Genomic DNA, 19,133 nt, shown 5'->3' with positions numbered 1-19,133 from the left:
CAAACGATTTCCCTGTTTGCATGTGGCAGGACATCCATCGGCAAAGTGTGAGAAAGATGTCTTCCATTAGGCACTAAAACTCGCTAAATGTGGCAACCTTTTCAAAATTTCTGCAGACTTTAAGATCTCGTATTTCTATAACGATGACAAATAATTTATGGATATAGATACATGCTTTACTATGCGCTCTTGATTGCTACCTATTCAGAATTTGTTCTTTATCACACCATCGTATGAGTTGTTGTTGACGTGTCCGTAATAAACTACTACGAAAAGATTGGTACCATTGACTCGAAAGGTTGGACTTCTTTATTAATAGATAAGACAACACAAGAAAGATTTACAGCACATAGAGAGGAAATAACACACATAGCACCCGCTGGAATCGAACCCGCAACCTCCGGCGTATGAAGCGAAGCTTCTACCATAGATCCACGAAGGCTCCATCATATGTGTTCCTGGTTAGAATTAAAAATTCTACCTTTCATCCTCCCTCCCCCCAATGCACCTCTATAAGCTACGAATTTAAGTTGCCTTCAAAAAGTTCCTTTAGCATTAAAATGCATTTCATTTTAATTTCATTTCGATTTTCCGTCTTTAAATAATAAAATATCCAAATTGCTGGGAGCATATAAACCCCTGATACTTTAACCCACTTGCTTCTTTTTTTCAATTTCAACCATGCATTTTTTAGAACAAGCAGCAGCTCAGTTGAGTCTGCTTGATTTATCGATTGTTTGTTTCGGCCTGTCGCTCTCAATACGTACTAATATCTCGGAATATTTAGACTATTATTTTAAATGTAAATCTTTTAAGATAACCACATGTTTGGTATGTTGTTAAAAGCACAACTTATTAGCCTTTTTGTGAGAAATAATCCTGATTCTATGAGTTATCTGCATTGGAATTTATTTTACATATTATTTCATTTGTAAATAGTTTTTGGCCATAAATAAATTAGTTTTAATTTTGGTTCTTTTGATGTTTCATATAAGATAAATAAATAAAACTTTGTACAATTTGAAGCTTTTGCGTTTCTTAAAAGCACAATTTTCGATACTGTGTCAAAATAAGTAGAATACTAATGAGCGCTTACAACTTAACTTTTGAAACATCACTGAATACTTTTCAGTTAGTTCCCGTGACGCAAGAAATATGTATCACTCTCCGTTTCTGGAGTACAATGGAGAAAACTTCCTATGATTCTTGGTTTGTTTGAAATTACGGAAGAACTGAAATTAATGGCATAAAAAGCGAACCAGCTGTTCGCGACAGTGAGTAATTTTCAATCAAAATACGGGAATTCTATGAAAGTCGTTTCTTTACTATAGCGTAGCATCAGTGCAAAGAAAACAACCTGTCATTAGTTCTCAATGAAAATAAATGAAATCCCTAAAAGTCGTTTCCCTGCTAGCATACCATCAGTACAGAGAAAACAACCTGCCTTTAGTTGTCAATACAGTGGTTCTCAAACTGGGTACCGTAAGAGGTGACGAGGGGTGTCTCAAAGTGTCCCGGTTTTGTGGCAATACCCTGCAGGGCTTGGAAGGTTTATTAATGAAACATGTTACCAGTAAAACAACAACGTTGACTTTACTGGAGAAAGGAACTGTACAAGTTTCGTTTCACAAATCTTCGACATGTGAACCTTTCGTGGTGCAGTAGATGTCAAGTTCAAATTATAATTCTTATCTCACTCGTTCTAATATGTAACAATCAATGGCCGTTCATTTTCCAGCAAGATAAGGCATATATCATTATCTTACAGACATCCCCCCTTTTCCTCAATAACGAGCTTCCTAGTCGTTGTATTTGACGAAGTTCTGATAACGGCAATCACCTTCTTCCATGGCTACCATGCTCTCCGGACCTAGATCCAAGTGATGTTTTATGGTCTTCATCAAAAATCGTGATTTTGTGCTCCTTGGGTCACATGATTAGTGAGATTTACTCCAAAAGATCCCACCTGCAATTTCTAAGATTGATTGCAAGATGAAGTGATTGAAATAAGAATTAGACTTTAGACTTGATATCTAAATATCTATCTTGATATCTAGCAGCAATACGAAGGTCTACGCATCGAAAATTTCGGAAACAAAACTTATAAAATTTCATTCTCCAGTAAAGTCTGCAATGTTGCTGCATTTGTAATATATTTGTTTCTATAGGGCTTTCAAACCACGGAGGGAATTTCGATATGTATATAATATATATAGACTAGGGTGCCGTGAAAAAATTCTAATTCTTTAAAAGGTGCTGCGAGTCGGAAAATTTAGAGAACCCCTGTCTCAATGAAAATAAATGAAGTCTGTAAAAGTCGTTTCTCTACCAGCATAGTATCAGTGCATAGAAAACAACCTGTCCTTTGTTCTTAATGAAAACGAATGAAATGTGTTGTACTCAATTCTCTACCAGCACCATCAGTGCAGAGAAAAGAACCCAAGCTTAGCGCTCATTGAAAATAAATGAAATCTGCAGAAGTCGTTTCTCTACCAGCATAGTATCAGTGCACAGAGAATAACCTGTCTTAGTTCTGGACAAAAATTACTGAATTGTATTACAGTCGTTTCTCTACCAGCACCAACACAGTATCAGTGCAGAGAAAAGAACCTAAGCTTAGCTCTCATTGAAAATAAATGAAATCTGCAAAAGTCATTTCTCTACCAGCATAGTATCAGTATACAGAAAACAACCTGTCTTAGTTCTCGACGAAAATTACTGAATTGTATTACAGTCGTTTCTCTACCAGCACCAGCACAGTACCAGTGCAGAGAAAAACACCTGAGCTTAGTTCTCATTGAAAATATATGAAATCTGTAAAAGTTGTTTCTCTACCAGCATAGTATCAGAGCAGAGAAAGCAACCTGTCTTTAGCTTTCGCTTTAAATTACTGAATTTCGTTATAGCCGTTTCCCTACCAGCACCAGCACAGTATCAGAGCAGCAAAAAGAACTCGTCCTTTGCAAATGATGAAAATAAATAAAATTAAATGAAAATAAATGAAATCTGTAAAATTCGTTTCTTCATCAGCAGGGCCGATCCTAGGGTGTCGGCCGCCCGTGTGCAAAGATCTAATGTGCCGCCCCTCAAGAGTAATTTGCATATTTTGACTAATCTTTGACGTCCATATAAATATTTCTTCAAATTTCTACATCAAAATCTAATTTTAAAAAGAAAAAAAACAAGAATGATGAACTTATAAAAAGGAAGAAAAGTTTTATAGTAAGAAACTCCTTAGGTACAATTTATATCTTTGAAGAAAGTAATAGATACCAAAATTTACTACTCGTAAAAATGCATTTTATAGTCTGTCTTCGGTGACATCCGAGAAAGGACGGAGGAGGGGGGATTGCTCCCAGAAAATTATTAAAATTGGCGTACGAAAAATAGTTTTAGTAATCTTTGGTTGTGTTTCGTTTCAAGGAGAAAAGAGTCGGGTATATTCAAGGTGCATGGAGAAATTTTCGAAATTCACGTCAAATATCGCAATTTAAGGAACTTTTTCGAGACTTCAGGGGAAAAGTAATGTTGGAGTTCTCTCCTAAAATTCTTTCAAAATTGAAATCAATTCGAAACTATTTTTTGTGACCGTAGTTTAGGAAAGATCGGCGCTCTTCCCAAAATTTTTCCGAAACTGAAGTTTTAAACGAGCAGTTTTGGGTTATCTTTGTTGACGTTGCTAGAGGGAGGGAGGTTCAATAATCTCCTATTGAAAGTTTTCGAAATTAAAGTTTAAAACGCAAATTTAGGCTGTCTTTGGTGACGGTAGGGGATCTGGCGGCTTTCCTCCGGTAATTTCTCGGCACTATTGCTTCAAAAACCCATTTTTGGCTATATTTGACGATAGAGAAAACGTGAAAATATTCCGAACCGAAATATTTTTTCGGAACTAAAATCCATTTTAGGCTATTTTTGGGAAGGAAGGGTTTTGGGGCTCCCAAGTGGATATTTCTAAAAGCGCAATTTTATGCAATCTTTGGTGACGTTAACAAAACTGAGAAGCTTCGACGGATCTTTCGGATAATTTTCGATATTAATATCTGAAAAACACAACTATAGACTTTTGTCCATCTCACTTCGACAATCGATGGGCATATGCCTTAGCGCCGTCAAAAGTTACACACGCCAGGCAGTTCTCTTCCAGAGTTTTTTTAGAAAATCGTATTTTTCGCATTGTTTGATTACGATGGGACAAAGAGCGGGCGGGAGTTCAGTGTACCCTCACGAACTGTTTTTAGAACTGAAGTCAATTTCAAACTGAGGGGGTGGGATAAGGGGCCTCTCTAAAGACGCTAATTGAGACTATCTTTGGTAGTAATGTTTGAGAATGGATTTCGGGGACCTCAATCGCAAAAATTTCGAAGAAGAAATACGAAAAATGTCATTAAGCAAATTTTGATGACAATTAGAAGGGCTGTCCTCTGAAAACACATTTTGGATTTTAAAGCCAACATTTTCAGGCTATGTTTGATTAAGTTAAGGTGGAAGGGGTGAATCAGAGATTTAATTGGGTCCTTAAGATCGGTGGTTCTAACAGCAAAATTTTCCAAAATTCAAGTCCTAAAAACGCAATTTTAAGCCTTCTTTAGTCTCGTCAAAGAGGTCATGGCATCCTTTTGGATCTTCGTTTTGGAGTTACGTTTAAATTTACTACCCGGGGCAAGAGCCCTGATCTGAAACCGGGCAGTTCATTCGTGATTTTAATTCGAAAAAAATGCTGTAAAGGGGGAAAATTACAAAATTTTAGTTCGTCATTCATATATGTTTGACTCTCAGGGGAGTCACAATTTTCCACTGTCTCTCCACGCATCCGCGATTGTTGAAAACTGAATTTGTTGTTTGAAATGGTTGCGAGAGTATCCAATCAGTATAGCTTTTTTTAAATATAATATACTAGCATTCCCGTACCCGGCATTGCTCGGGTAATGGAATTTGGAGGGTTAACAGTGCTTGGTGCACCTAGTTCCGAAAATCCCCTAAAATAATTACTTATTACCTATAATTTTTTCTAATTTTGGGAGGATCCCAGGGTCCCTGGACCCCTTATATATAAGCCCTTGTCCTTAACCGATCTTTAACTGTTATTAAAGACCCTTTTAAAGTATTGATTATCTTTGCAAACACAGGCCATCCACATTTTATTGTTATACCTATGTTTAAGCAAGAACTTCTTTGTATACAGCATATTTAGTTTTTTTTTCTGGTGCTAAAATTATGAAGCTGCTTGATGAACTGACTTTCGAGCAAGCTACATAAAATTGGTCGTGTTGAAAAAAAGTCCTCTCTTAAATCGATCCCTGCTACTTTTAATGTCTGTCCTTGTGACTTATGAACGGTTATTGCAAAGCAAACTTTTACAGGAAACTGCACTCTTATAAATTCAAAAGGATAGTCCACCTGTGATGATATTCTTAAAAATTTCGTTTCTAGTTTTAAAAAAATGAAAGCAAAAGACAGAAACATTATTATTTGACTTGAGAAAAGCCTCGAGAATCACGTGAGAAACAAAAACAATATCAAATTTAAAATTCGCTATCGAGCAAAAGTTGAGAAGTACTGAATAATGATTTGAATGGAGGAAAGCCTCCAAAAATAAGGGATTTAAATTTCAATGACAGGTTTTAATTTCACAGAAATGAAGGGGTTTTAATTAATTTCTCCTGAACTAATTGATATTTCGAAAAACCCTTTCTTAGTTGATACTTTCGTAATCATGTGGACATGCCTGCCAAATTTCAAGTCCGAGACTTCAGCGGTATTGGCTGTGCGTTGATATATATATATATATATATATATATATATATATATATATATATATATATATATATATATATATATATATATATATATATATATATATATATATATATATATATATATATGTTATCTCAGGACATTGATTTTTATATATGCGTCCTGCGGCCGCCCCTTGCTTTGGCCGCCCTTGTGCGGTGCACACTCTGCACACCTGCTAGGATCGGCCCTGTTCATCAGCGTAGTATCAGTGCAAAGAAAACAACCTGTCCTCGATACACTATTAACATTTTTTCGCTAGGCTATCATATATTTTACTTCACAAAGTTTTTTTTTCTTTTTCATTTTTGTGACACCGTCACAACTCTCTCAATATTGGATGAAATTTCATAACTATGGCACCATTTTAAAGATTTTTTTTTTCATCGGGTTCGGCAAAAAATAGAGATAATTCACATTTTTTTTAAATCGAAAAAATAACCTTTTTTTTTTATCACGTATTGCTGCAATGCATAGCTTATAGCGACAAAGGCTTATTGGTGCAGTTGGTTAGGACGTCATGGTAATAATGCAAAGGTCATGAGTTTGAATTCAAAAGCCCGAAAACTATCATTTTTGATATGACTATTTTTTTCAGCAGAATTCTAATCAAATTTGTATGATACATTATCTAAACTCATTACAGGATTCTGAGCAACAATTTGGTTGGTAAAATCAGGAAACAAGACGTTAATTTTGAAATAGTAAGAAGCATTAACATTTTAAATCTGTCTTAGCAAAATAGAGGCATAAATGACAATTTATTTTGTTGCTATATTACGTATTGGGTTAGGGTATAGCAGCCCGAGTTGAAGGCCCATTAGTTCAGTTGGCATGAGCTTCCTGCTAATGACGAGTAAGTCATGGGTTCGACCTTCAAATATTCTAGAATAGGCTTTTTTAATGACCTAATTTACCTCAGCTGAATGCTGATCCAAATTTCCATTAATTAAAATCTTAACTTATTAGGAGCATGATTCTAAACTTCAGTTTTGTTGCTTTGATATCAAGAAAAAACCGTTTAGTTTAACATGATAAATCACAGTATCATATATATATATATATATATATATATATATATATATATATATATATATATATATTTAAAAACGGGATTTTTAATTCTTTCTGTAGCACATGAATGCTTTGCATGGGTCAGCTAGTTCACTTTAAATTTTCATCAGCAAATTAAATAATCGTACGTTATGTAGGGAGATGTTTTAGAAATACTAGTAAGAATATGGATTATGTTTTTAAAATGATTCCCACATTAATTATTACTATCTGCAACCTATTTATAAATAAGTGAGCGCATTTAGTGATTATAATTTAGTAAGTTGTAGTTAAAAGCTGAGTTTTTATATTTAAAAACATTTAGGAATATGTTGGAATGTGTAGGATTGAAATATTTTGATTAAAATCGTAAGCAAAGAACTCTGATGTTTAAACCACATAACTTCCTTTTACGCCTGTTGAGTAATCCATGTCTGTTAATAATTCAAAATATGTAAGCGTAGTCATGTACGCGTACAGCAATACTTCTTAAATACATTTGCAAACACCTTCTTAAACCTATAAAAAGACAGTAAATGTATTGAATGGTACTTTGAACACACTTTGAATTCGATGTTTCTGTTGGCATCTGAGAAGTGCCTTAGAGAGAGCGAAAAACTAATTAATAATTTGATTTAGTTTGTTGCGAGCTACGTTTTGAAGAAAGGACTATTTTTCAGAGGTTCATGTTACAAATATCAACAATTATTAGATTACGTTGATTGCACTAGAATATCGTTAAACATCGCCAATATTGACGTTTCGTAAACTATGGACGCTTTAAAAAAAAAGAAAAAAAAATCCGTCTTTATTCGCCAAGGGTATGAAATCATACTTTACCTCCATATCTAAAAGTCGCAAGGTTGAAACGGTATAGAACTCATAGACTTCCTTTTTCAGCAGTGAAACTTGAAAATCTCCGTATGGAGGGTGAGCAACAAGGGTACTTTGTGGGAAGTACGAGGCACAGCGCGACTGGAAAAAGAAAAGATTTTATAAAATAATTTTGAAAACATAGTAAAATCGGATAGATGATTACACTGCGTTGCAAAAAAAAAAAATCAAAAAGCTTCTGACATAACTTTTGTTGATTCCTATGTAAAATGGCCCTCAAAATACAAATATGACCACCGTTTTCCCCCATCAAACCCCACTTTTTGGAAGTGGCGCATCCCAATTTTTTCCAGTTTCAACACCTTTTTTTCAGGGTTTTGTTTTACAACTTTTTCGCTCATTTTTCGGCATAAAACCAGAGTATAGGACTCATTCCTATGAGCCCCAAGTTCCAAAACATTTTCACATCGTAAAAAAAATAAAATAAATGCAAAACAATATTGGTAGCATCCGTTTTGCATAGTCAGAGTTGCATTGTAGATCTTCAGTAAAAAACCTGCCCGTATCATTCAACTTACATTCACAGATATAGTTATGATTGAAAGTGAACTAAGGTATGCTTATAAAGCAGCATTAATGTATACTAGGATTTGCTCAGTGGTCGAAATTCGATCATATTCATGAATGAATATTTGCGAAAACTTGAATGAATTTAACTATTTCCAACATTTTTATTTCTACTCTTACTCATGTTTACTGCACATGGGGGGAAACGTACAATTTTTATGTGTACATACAATGTCAAACAATAATAATTTATTCCGTTTTACTTTTTGGAAATATTGGGAAACTCCCATAAGTCTCCCGGCTCTAAATGTTCATGCTTTTGAAATATTTAGTAGTATATTAGTAGTTTTATTGAAAGACCTTGGATGATAGAAGTTGTTTATAATATTGACAGTTAAGATCAAAAAGCATTAACGATAGAAATAAAAGTTTTACACCAAAATATTTAAATTACCTCACAGAGTTTGAACAAATTTTTATTATTCCTCTCACGAAATTTAAAAAATAATTTATGAAGAAAGCAAAACCTTTATAGACTTAAAACAGAATTTCCAAAACGTCAATTGATTGATTTAATGGTCATATTCAACTTAAAAATTCTGAAATGTTTTTTTTTCTTTCTTTCTTTCTATTTCTTCTTCTCTTTTCTCCCTAAAAAATGAAAGAACTGCAGAATTGTACTCTTGTTCAAATTATTGTTAAAATGTTAATTTTTTAACTGATTCTTAATTTTTTATGTTACTACTTTTTGTTTCACCCAATGAGGGTGCTCTTGGTTTTCTCATATTCACTATGCAAATGGGGAACATTCAACTTTAGAAGCTTTCTGAAAATGCAGTTTCATCTTAAGATAACCTGAAACCGAAAATTGCATAAAAAATCTTGCCATAACTTTCATTATAAGCTTTGCTGATAACGCACATCAACAAATAATAATCTATTACTCAAGAAGTATAAGTAAAAGTTCATAAAAATAGAATGTATAAACCGATTGCTACATTGCATTATAAATTTTATAGAAAATTAATTATTTTTCCGTTTTTTTTTCTTCTCTCCCCTCCTCTTTTTTTTTTTTTTTTTTTTTTTTTTTGAGCAATAACGTATTTTGCTTACTATCCTCACTTGATTAATGTGGATGTTGCTCCGATATTTCAGATTACTATGACAACGGTTGCTTTTAATATTTACTTAGAGAGCAAAATTTTCATCGTCATAGTTATAAATCGTTTGCGGTTTGATTTTGTTCATATTTTTTTTCAGGGATTAACTCAAGCAGGTTTTACATTAAAAAAAAGGTTTTTTTTGGGGGGTAAAATTACGTTTTTCCAAGAAAAATATCTATATAGCTGAACTTAAACAGCAAAACTTCATCTAAATACAAAATTTCCAGATTACTAATTCCCAACATTTAAGATTGATAAGAAATAAAAAAAAAAAAAAAAAAAAAAAAAAAAAATTACATTATGCGCTGTAAACAATCTTAATGATAAATGTAATGGTGAATATCGGTCATAAAACCTTTTTCTTTTGACTGCATCCGCATTCTAATAACCATTTCGTTTTTTATGAATATAGCTCGTTTTACCTATTCTAGAAAAATCACCCGTCATAATATGACGGGTGCAAATTTCTTGGCCATTTCCATTCCATTCCATATGTAGAAACAAGAAACCCGACGAGTAGGATCCTATCGCAACTCGTGATTGCGAAAAACATAATTTGAATTCAAGATGTTAAAAATTCAAATTTATTTATTTTATTTTTATTCTCATTTGTTTGTTTATTTATTTTCTTGCAAAAAGAAAGGAAAAACTCACTGTTCCATTCTCTTCAAACAACGTCAACATAACAATGACTCTGCTCTGTTGCTCCCATATCATTCTCCAAAAATCCTCTATTCCATCAGGTAAAGGGGCTTGACAGGCGATGTAAGAAGCTGCTTTGCCTTCGTAGCCCTACAACGTAAAGAAAATATTCACCCAGATTCAAGAATATTAGTCATCAATGAAAACACATCAAAGCATTATATTTGTTTTAAATAGTTAATGATTTGTGAATGAAACAAAAATATTTTTCTTTATGAAGTATTACTGCATTATTATTATGATATCGTTATTCATGTTGAATGTCCTGTTGAATTTCAGAACATGTAGTCAAGGCCAGATTAAGGCATGGGCACATGGGGCACGGGCCCAGGGCACCAACATTTGGGGGGGGGGCACCAATTCTGTAGGTAACGCTTATGCTGGACTCATTGCATATCGCACTTTAGTTTTTTTTTAAAGTTATATCATAGATAATTTCAATATTTGCGACTTACAGCAACGGGCAATGCTTGAAAACATCTTATATTATCATGGATAATTATTGTATGCTATAACACTTCAACTTTTATAATGTATTGTATATTATATTCTAATAAAAGATACTACCAAATTTAGCTCGAGGCTGTGTTAACGCAAAATATCAAAATATCTTCACTATAGAAAAAGCGGACGGGGGAGGGGTATTTCGTGCCCCGTGTCTTCAAAAATCATAGTCGGGCCCTGCATATAGTATTTTTAAAACATATAGTTTAGGAATTATGTGTAAACTAAGAGATACACAAGATTACACAAGATTAGATTACACAAACAAACATTAAAAACTTTATTTCACGGTAAAAAACTGAAGTTGTCACCTATATAGTTTGATTCCATGAAATTAAATTTTACAGGAAAAAAAGTAAGGAAACGAATATACAAGAACACAAATAATAAATATATCTGTATAAAAAGAAAAACAGAAACGGACAAATTGCAAGTGAAATGACAAAAAATATGCAATTAAGGTTCTTAATATTTTTCACTAACAGCCTAATGATAGAAAAAATATCAACGCAGAGGCAAATGGGACAGCTGACTTAAGTTTTTACTTTAAGACACAAATAGTTCACTCTTTCTCACAAATAGTTCAAAAACAAATCTCTTAAATATCTAAGAAAAACATTGATGTGTGTTAGAGAAGGAATTGAACCCTCACTCTTTAAGATTAAGGATTATTTCAGAGCCACATTTAAGGTTTGTTGAGTCTATTGGGGCTGTTTCCTTCAAAGTACAACTTTTAGTCACTGAAGTTGATAGAATGAGCAAAAACAATAACATAGATCCAGATAATAACTTTCATTTTCCCCAACGTTCAATTTTTACTTAATTTTTTTAACTACCCGACTGTTCAAACAAGGCGTGGTCTTTATGACGTCACAAGTGATGTACATTGTCGCGCACTCCACTGGCGCGCTGAATGTTTACGCTTGCTGTCTGCCGCGTTTCCATGTTATGATAATTCAGAAACGAATGAAATATTGTGCTCTACGCTTGCTATCAACCATATCGTTGCATAGAATCGCATTACATATGAGTAAAAAAGCGAATTAAATATTGCACTCTGCGCTAATGGCATCAGTGAATGTCATTTCATCACTTGTGATGTCATGTGCAGAAGCGTAAAATATTAAATTGAATCCGCGCACCAATTAAAATAATAGTTAAAAGATACTAAACTTAGTCAAATTATTTTTTAAAAAAATGGTCAAAATCCTATGTTTTTAAGCACGCTCTTTCAAAAAAAAAAAAAAAATCCTTTTAAAATTTCGAAAAAGACCCCTTTGCAAACTACTCGTATTTTTATTACTTTCTTCTATATCTAATATATAGAAGAAAGTATTGGATTCGTGCAAATTTTCGAATTTCGAATTTTGACGGATTCGAACGTTTTGAGGTGTGCTGAGTCCATTTCGACCATTTTTGGAAAATGTCTGTCTGTCTGTGTGTGTGTATGTATGTGTGTATGTGTGTGTCACGTCTGTGTGTGACCAGTTTTTTGTGGCCGCTCTACAACAAAAACTACCGCATGAAATCGAACGAAATTTAGTACACATATGTGCCCCTATGTGAACTTGTGCCCATTAGTTTTTGGCGCGAATTCCTCCAAGGGGGGTGGAGCAATGGGACGTTTTTCGAGTTACGCGTGCTTGCTATTCCTCAGGAAGTAACTGGCGGAATCAAACAAAATTTGGTCCATATGTTGGTATTAACAGGAACAGGTGCTGATTCAATTTTGGTGTCAATAACTCAAACGGGGGTTGAGCTATAGAACGTTTTTTGTCGTCAATTGTGACTGCTGTATCTCAAGAAATAATGAACGGAATGAAAGAAAAATTTATCGGCAAGTAGCCCTTAGTGGGTATAAGAACTGATTTTATTTTTGTGTCAACAGCTAAAAAGGGGGTAGCGCAATCACCCGTTCTTTTTTTCCATTTTGAGTGCCCTATCTCAAGAAGTAATGCTACGTTCTGGTTGAAATTTGGAATATATGTGAATCCATTTGTAAACAGGCTTTGGTTCAATTTTGACGCCGATCGCTCCAAGAGGTGTTGATTTTTTTTTTTTTTTTTGCGAATAAAAATATTTTATTAATGCAACAATAAGAAAGATAAATCGTAATAGATTGTCGTCTGCGTATTTCTCGTGATTTTAATTGTATGGAAATGATCGGAAATATTATCTCAATGATTTAAAATTTTTAACTGTTGCCATCTTATGTTTGTTAACAAATAAAATATTTGTAATTAATTCAAGCAAGGCTTTTAAAATAACTTTCAATTTTCGCTCTTTGCTTTGCTTTTGCAATAATTCAGACATTGGGATGGTAGTCAAGTTTTTGCATGTGTAATTTTGTTTTTGTTGGGAATATTGCTTCCTCGTCAAGCATGGGGAGGGATCAGAAAAAAAAAGAAAAATATAGAAGAAAGTTTCGTGATGGCCACAACATACTAGTTTTAACTGATTTGCTAAAACTCCTGCAACTTGCTTTGTACTTCAACAGTTTCGAAATAAAGTAAAAACTACGTATCTCGAGTTTTGAAAAGGCCTGCCTTGAGCAATTATGTTCTATCACGAAATTTCGGCAAATTACTTACTTGCCAACTTATTTTATCGCCCATACCTGCGCTATAATTCTCAATAAAAATTATCGAATTCCGTAAAAGTTGTTTCTCTGCCAACACAGTACTATAACGGAAAAAACAACCTCTCCTCTCTTGCACTGTATTAAGTGAGGAAAAACTAATTTCAAAATCAGCTGCATTTCACATAAGATTTTATCAACTCTTCGTTATGTGCAAGCCTTATGTTTAAAAGGAAAAAAAAAAAAAAAAAAGGAACACCGTTAAGTGTGCATTTTTGTGCACTTTAATTACCCCTTGTGGATTTTTATGAAGGATTAACAACTTGAAATCATTTTAAAGATTGTAGGATCACTGGTTGTTTCAATTTATGCTTCTTAAATGTTAAATGTAATAAAAAAGCTCTTCAATACCATATCTAGAAGAACTGTTACTTCCAGATTATATTGGCACCTGTAGCGTTTTTATTTTATTTTATTTTTGTTTTTCGATTATCTTTTCCGAGAGTTAAAAGTTACTAGTTCGAAAATTTCCTGGAAATCCATGCATGACTCTTCTGATTAACAAAAAAAGGAGGGGAGGGGGGGGGGGTAAATAAAGAATGCAGTTAAAAAAGAGATAAAAAGTTTTTAATGGAATGAAAATCAGTTCGATTTATTTGATGTATCAAATTTATCAACTTAAAATTTAAAAAATGATAACAGTACCAGTCATAAAATTGAATTCATTGAAAATACCGAGCTTCAAGTAGGCTTTTATTCAATCTTAAACGGTTTTTACACATTTCAATGTTCTTACAATAAAACGGCTAAGGAAAAACACCTGTTTGCAAATGCATTAATTATTGAAAAGTGATTAGTTCAAGAAATATAACTGAGGGAAGTTATCTTAATATAAAGTACTTGCGGCACGTACCTGCACGGCTTTGCCTGTAGTAGAAAATTAAAAGGTCATTTGGTTTGCCTGTATATTTACAAATAATGGATGATGAATTTCTCAATAACATGCTATGTTAATTTGCTCTTCCATGTTATGGAAATTTACTCGTCCATGTTATGATAATTCGCTCGGTGCAGAGGACTCAAATCCACCAATGGTGGTAAAAATAAAATCATAGAAAAAGAACAAAGTCGAATTATCGAAAAATTGCTTCGAGAGGCACACCTCCATGCTACAAACTAATTTTTTGCCAAATTTCATGAAACTCGGTCGAAAGGTCTAGGCGCTATGCGCGTCACAGAGATCCAGACAGAGAGACTTTGAACTTTATTATTACTAGTGGTACCCGCACGGCTTTGCCCGTAATTGAAAAATTGAAAGGTCTTTTGGTTCTCCTGTATATTTACAAATAATGTATGGTGAATTTTCTCGCCAATTGGATTGCACCCATGTTACGGTTCCATGTTATGATAATTTCGTATCTCACCAATTGGTTTGGGCCCATGTTACACGGTTCCACGTTATGATCATTTCGTAATTTACTCGTCCATCTTATGATAATTTTGTTCTTAAAATTGGAATACAAAAAGAACCACACCGAATTTTCGAAAAATCGCTTCGAGGTGCGCACCCCCATGCTACAAACTAACTTTGTGCCAAATTTCATGAAAATCGGCCGAACGGCCTAGGTGCTATGCGCGTCACAGAGATCCAGACATCCTACAGACATCCAGACGTCCTCCGAACATCCATACAGAGAGACTTTCAGCTTTATTATTAGTAACTAGTGGTTCCCGTACGGCTTTGCCCGTAATAGAAAAATCAAAAGGTCTTTTGGTTCGCCTGTATATTTACAAATAATGTATGGTGAATTTTCTCGCCAGTTGGCTTGTACCCATCTTACGGTTCCACGTTATGATAATTTCGTATCTCGCCAATTGGCTTGTGCCCATGTTACGGTTCCACGTTATGATAATTTCGTAATTTACTCGTCCATCTTATGATTTTTTTCTTAAAATTGGAATAGAAAAAGAACCACATCGAATTTTCGAAAAATCGCTTCGAGGTGCACACCCCCATGCTACATACTAACTTTGTGCCAAATTTCATGAAAATCGGCAGAACGGTTTAGGCGCTATGCGCGTCGCAGACATCCAGACATCCTCCGGACAGAGAGACTTTCAGCTTTATTATTAGTAAAGACTAGTGGTACCCGCACGGCTTTGCCCGTAATAGAAAAATTAAAAGGTCTTTTGGTTCGCCTGTATATTTACTAATTATGTATGGTGAATTTTCTCGCCAATTGGCTTGTACCCATGCTACGGTTCCACGTTATGATAGTTTCGTATCTCGCCAATTGACTTGTGCCCATGTTACGGTTCCACGTTATGATAATTTCGTAATTTACTCGTCCATCTTATGATAAATTTGTTCTTAAAATTAGAATAGAAAAAGAACCACACCGAATTTTCGAAAAATCGCTTTGAGGTGCACACCCCCATGCTACAAACGAACTTTGTGCCAAATTTCATGAAAATAGGCCGAATGGTATAGGCGCTATGCGCATCACAGAGATCCAGACATCCTCCGGACATCCAGACAGAGACTTTCAGCTTTATTATTAGTAAAGAAGATAAAAATAAACATAAAGATTAGCTCCAAAATAAAAAGTAAAAGAAAAAAGGCGCTGCTATCGTTTTTTTTTTTTCCTTGATGAATTGTAGTCTATCGTAAAATAACGTAAGAGTAAAAACAAAAATCATCGTTTTTCTGGAAAGTAATTTCTTACCTTAACATAATTAGCATTTATATAACCCTTGAGAGGGTCTCCATTTAGTTCTCCGAGAACAACTCTGGTTTCTGGATCTGAAACAACAAAAGCAATTTTTTAAAGCACGACTCCATTATTAACAAGACACAGAAATCCTATCTAATCTACAATGATCCACCCTAATGCGGACTATCCTCCGTTAAATTCTAACTTTTATATCTTACTAGCTTGCATTGCCCGGCTTTGCAAGATTTGCCTCGAAAATGAAAGTTATGTCAAGTGACGCATATTCAACAACCATGTTTCTATTAGAGAAAAAAAATACTGTAAAATTCCTCGTCAAAAAACCCCGCACAACTTTCCTGATTGTCTTCTGCTGGCAGTACCAAAAAAAAAAAAAAAAAAAGAAAAAAAAGAAAGAAAGAAAGAGGATAAATTGCCAAATAATACTCAATAACGGAAATGTTTACCTCAAAACAAAAACAAAAATATTTTTTGTCACAGTCGAGAAAAAAAAAGTGGCAACCTTCTGAATGGCTTTATTTACGCTAATTTAAAATGAGATCGCGCAAAAAATAATTTTTCGACATGAAATTCTGTTCCATTATGCTGTAAAATGCTTTTAAATTTTTTCCCGGTGATTTTACAGCCTCTGTTTTTTATGAAATTCGAAGGAATTAAAACAATTTCAGGGGTATTTTTTGCGGGTTTTTCGAATGTCACTAATTTTGAGTTTATCAGATAATTATTTCGGGTAGTTCCCTCTCGGGTGCTCAAGTACCTCCCTGCCAAATTTGGTCCAGATCCGACGTAAACTGCGGATCTGTATATGGAACATACACACATATATTCTTTGTTTTATTTATATAGATGAATCATATAAGGTGGTTTTGATCGTATAATTAAAACAGGATTCCCATTCAATTTGAAAAATGAAGTTCCCTGACTTTTCCAGGCTTTCCAGAAGAGATTTCATGAAATTGCGGATTTGATTTTTGAGTTTTGGGCTTTCTATATAATTCTACAAATGACGATTTCCATTGAAACATTATCAAAAAAAAAAAACTATCAAGCATATTAATATCATAACCTTAATATTAATTCTTTAATGCTTCTTTTTGCTGATACGGTAAGCATTTGAGTAAGTACATGAGAAAACGTTAATTCATTCTGGTCTCAACGTAGCTAAAGAATATAATAACCAACTTACTGTAGCAGTTTATGATACAAAAGATATATATATATATATATATATATATATCAGTGGCGTATTCAGGGGGTGGGCTGATAGGGCTACAGCCCCGAAATTTTCAAAATTAATTATAAAAATTATAATAAAGAACAAGTTTTTTTTTATGATGTATTTTTGAAATCTTACATTCGTATTGATATCAGAAAAGCGATACATGAACTTTTCTTAGCTACAGTTCATAAGTATCCCCCCCCCAGCTCAAAGACTTTCGAGCTCAGCCCCCCCCCCCCCCGAACTGATTTGTCTGCGTACGCATTGATATATATATATATATATATATATATATTTTTGCAGATCTGTTTTCCAATTTTCCATGTTTTCAACAAAATTCATGATTTTCCCAGACTTTTTGGATCAAAATAAAATTTCCTGACAGTTCCAGGTATTCCAGGATCTTCCTAGATCATGGGGAACCCATAAGGAAAACAATCATTTAAAAATGTGAACATTGTAAAATAAGTATTGATTTGCGGAGATAACGCACAAATTTACAGAATATCAATATCTAACAAAATCATTATTAGAGGTATATGTGTAGGATCAGGATCATGTGATCATGGTATTTCCAAATGTAATTAATGTTTATGGTATTTCCTTGAATAATCTCCAGATTGCTTGGGAATTTATGTTCTCAACAGATGATTCAATGCTTGGATTTTTCCAAGGCCAGCTGACGATATAGTCACGAGACGCCGTGGCACAAGTAGAACAGAGCGGAATCGAGTAAGAAGTTGGACGGGCGATGACGGTCGCCGAAAGAATATGTGTCTTTTGTGTGTGTGTTCTATGTTGTGTACCGTCTATTTTGTGGAATAAATTCTTTATGTTAACTGTGGCTTGGAGTCAGTTCCCATATATGTGTATGCACACAAGCGTAAATATGATTTTTTTTCTGTTGGAGGGGGTTCGGGGATGGAAGAGTTTGGTTATGATATGCAGAATCCTGATGCCAGAAGGAGGGGTTTGATCTTAAAGTGCTTTACATTTATATTCAGTTTTTCTAATGTAACGTTGGATATGCATAATGTTGGTTTAAAAGCAAGGTTTCGGGGAGGGGGGGGGGCGGTAGTAAGCCACAACTCCGCTCAGTTCTCCTTTGTATCTACATTACTTTCAATAAACTGAAGGCTATGATGGGAATGAACATTTTACAAATAAGTGGATTTGTGAGAAAATGGGTTTAAGGTTTTTACATTAATAAGTGTCATCAGTTACATTTTTTCTGCTTCTCAGTTATTGGCAATTATTTCTAATCTGCACATAAGCCTCAGCATTGTAATGCATTTTCTGGTGTCTGAAAACTTTGAATTATCAGGAGGCCGTTTTGCTTTATGATGATTGACTTACTTGGTAATATGTTAGAATATCGGTTCTTCACATGCGCCCCTTCAGGAATTTGGTCTAGCTTTGGCATGTTCATCGGTATTTTCTGCAAAAGACAACGAAAATAGTTAGCATGAAAAAAGTTGGTTCCTAATCAATGCAATTAGTCATAACAAAGAGGAAAATATTAAATTACTTTGAATTCTGCTTCTAAAATATCTCTGTTTTTTAAGCTGCTCAGTAAGGATTTTTCATTCAAAGGATGGGATGGTATTTCCTAAAAAATAGAAGAATTTTTTTTTTTTCAGATTTCAAATCAATATAATTCCTAATTACAAAACACACACACATTATGTTTTTCAACACACCCTAAAATTTACAATAATCAAAAACAGGATACATGATATAAACGATCAATTTGTTTTCACCCCTTTCTTTATTTTACTAAGTTTGGAAAAAGAGTTGGTTGAATACAGTACAAAACTCAAATGCAATGATATAATTCCTCAAAAAACGCCTCTTGAATGGTGAGCTAAATTTGAACTGATGATGAGCTGATGGGCAAGATGAAATTTGCATATTTTGCAATAACTTATATGCGTAATCGATAGATAGAGAGAAACAGCACAATATTCTAAATGCCGAGAATAGTACCA

At 34.0% G+C, this 19,133-nt stretch overlaps 1 protein-coding gene across 2 annotated transcripts in view; it reads right to left on the bottom strand.

Annotated features, from left to right (window-relative positions):
* Nucleotides 1–19,133, bottom strand: part of LOC129224723 (uncharacterized) — a 68,466-nt gene that overhangs the window by 5,443 nt on the left and 43,890 nt on the right. For both annotated transcript variants that reach the window (XM_054859272.1, XM_054859273.1), the window contains exons 6-10: nucleotides 18,674–18,754; nucleotides 18,502–18,583; nucleotides 15,921–15,997; nucleotides 10,065–10,202; nucleotides 7,687–7,821 (exon numbers count right to left, since the gene is read on the bottom strand). In XM_054859272.1, coding sequence (XP_054715247.1) covers nucleotides 7,687–7,821; nucleotides 10,065–10,202; nucleotides 15,921–15,997; nucleotides 18,502–18,583; nucleotides 18,674–18,754 — 513 coding nt within the window. The remainder of the gene's footprint in view (nucleotides 1–7,686; nucleotides 7,822–10,064; nucleotides 10,203–15,920; nucleotides 15,998–18,501; nucleotides 18,584–18,673; nucleotides 18,755–19,133) is intronic.

The sequence above is a fragment of the Uloborus diversus genome, chromosome 6, assembly GCF_026930045.1.
Source record: "Uloborus diversus isolate 005 chromosome 6, Udiv.v.3.1, whole genome shotgun sequence".
In the NCBI taxonomy this organism is placed as follows: domain Eukaryota; kingdom Metazoa; phylum Arthropoda; class Arachnida; order Araneae; family Uloboridae; genus Uloborus; species Uloborus diversus.
This window is presented reverse-complemented; position numbering and strand designations above follow the sequence as displayed.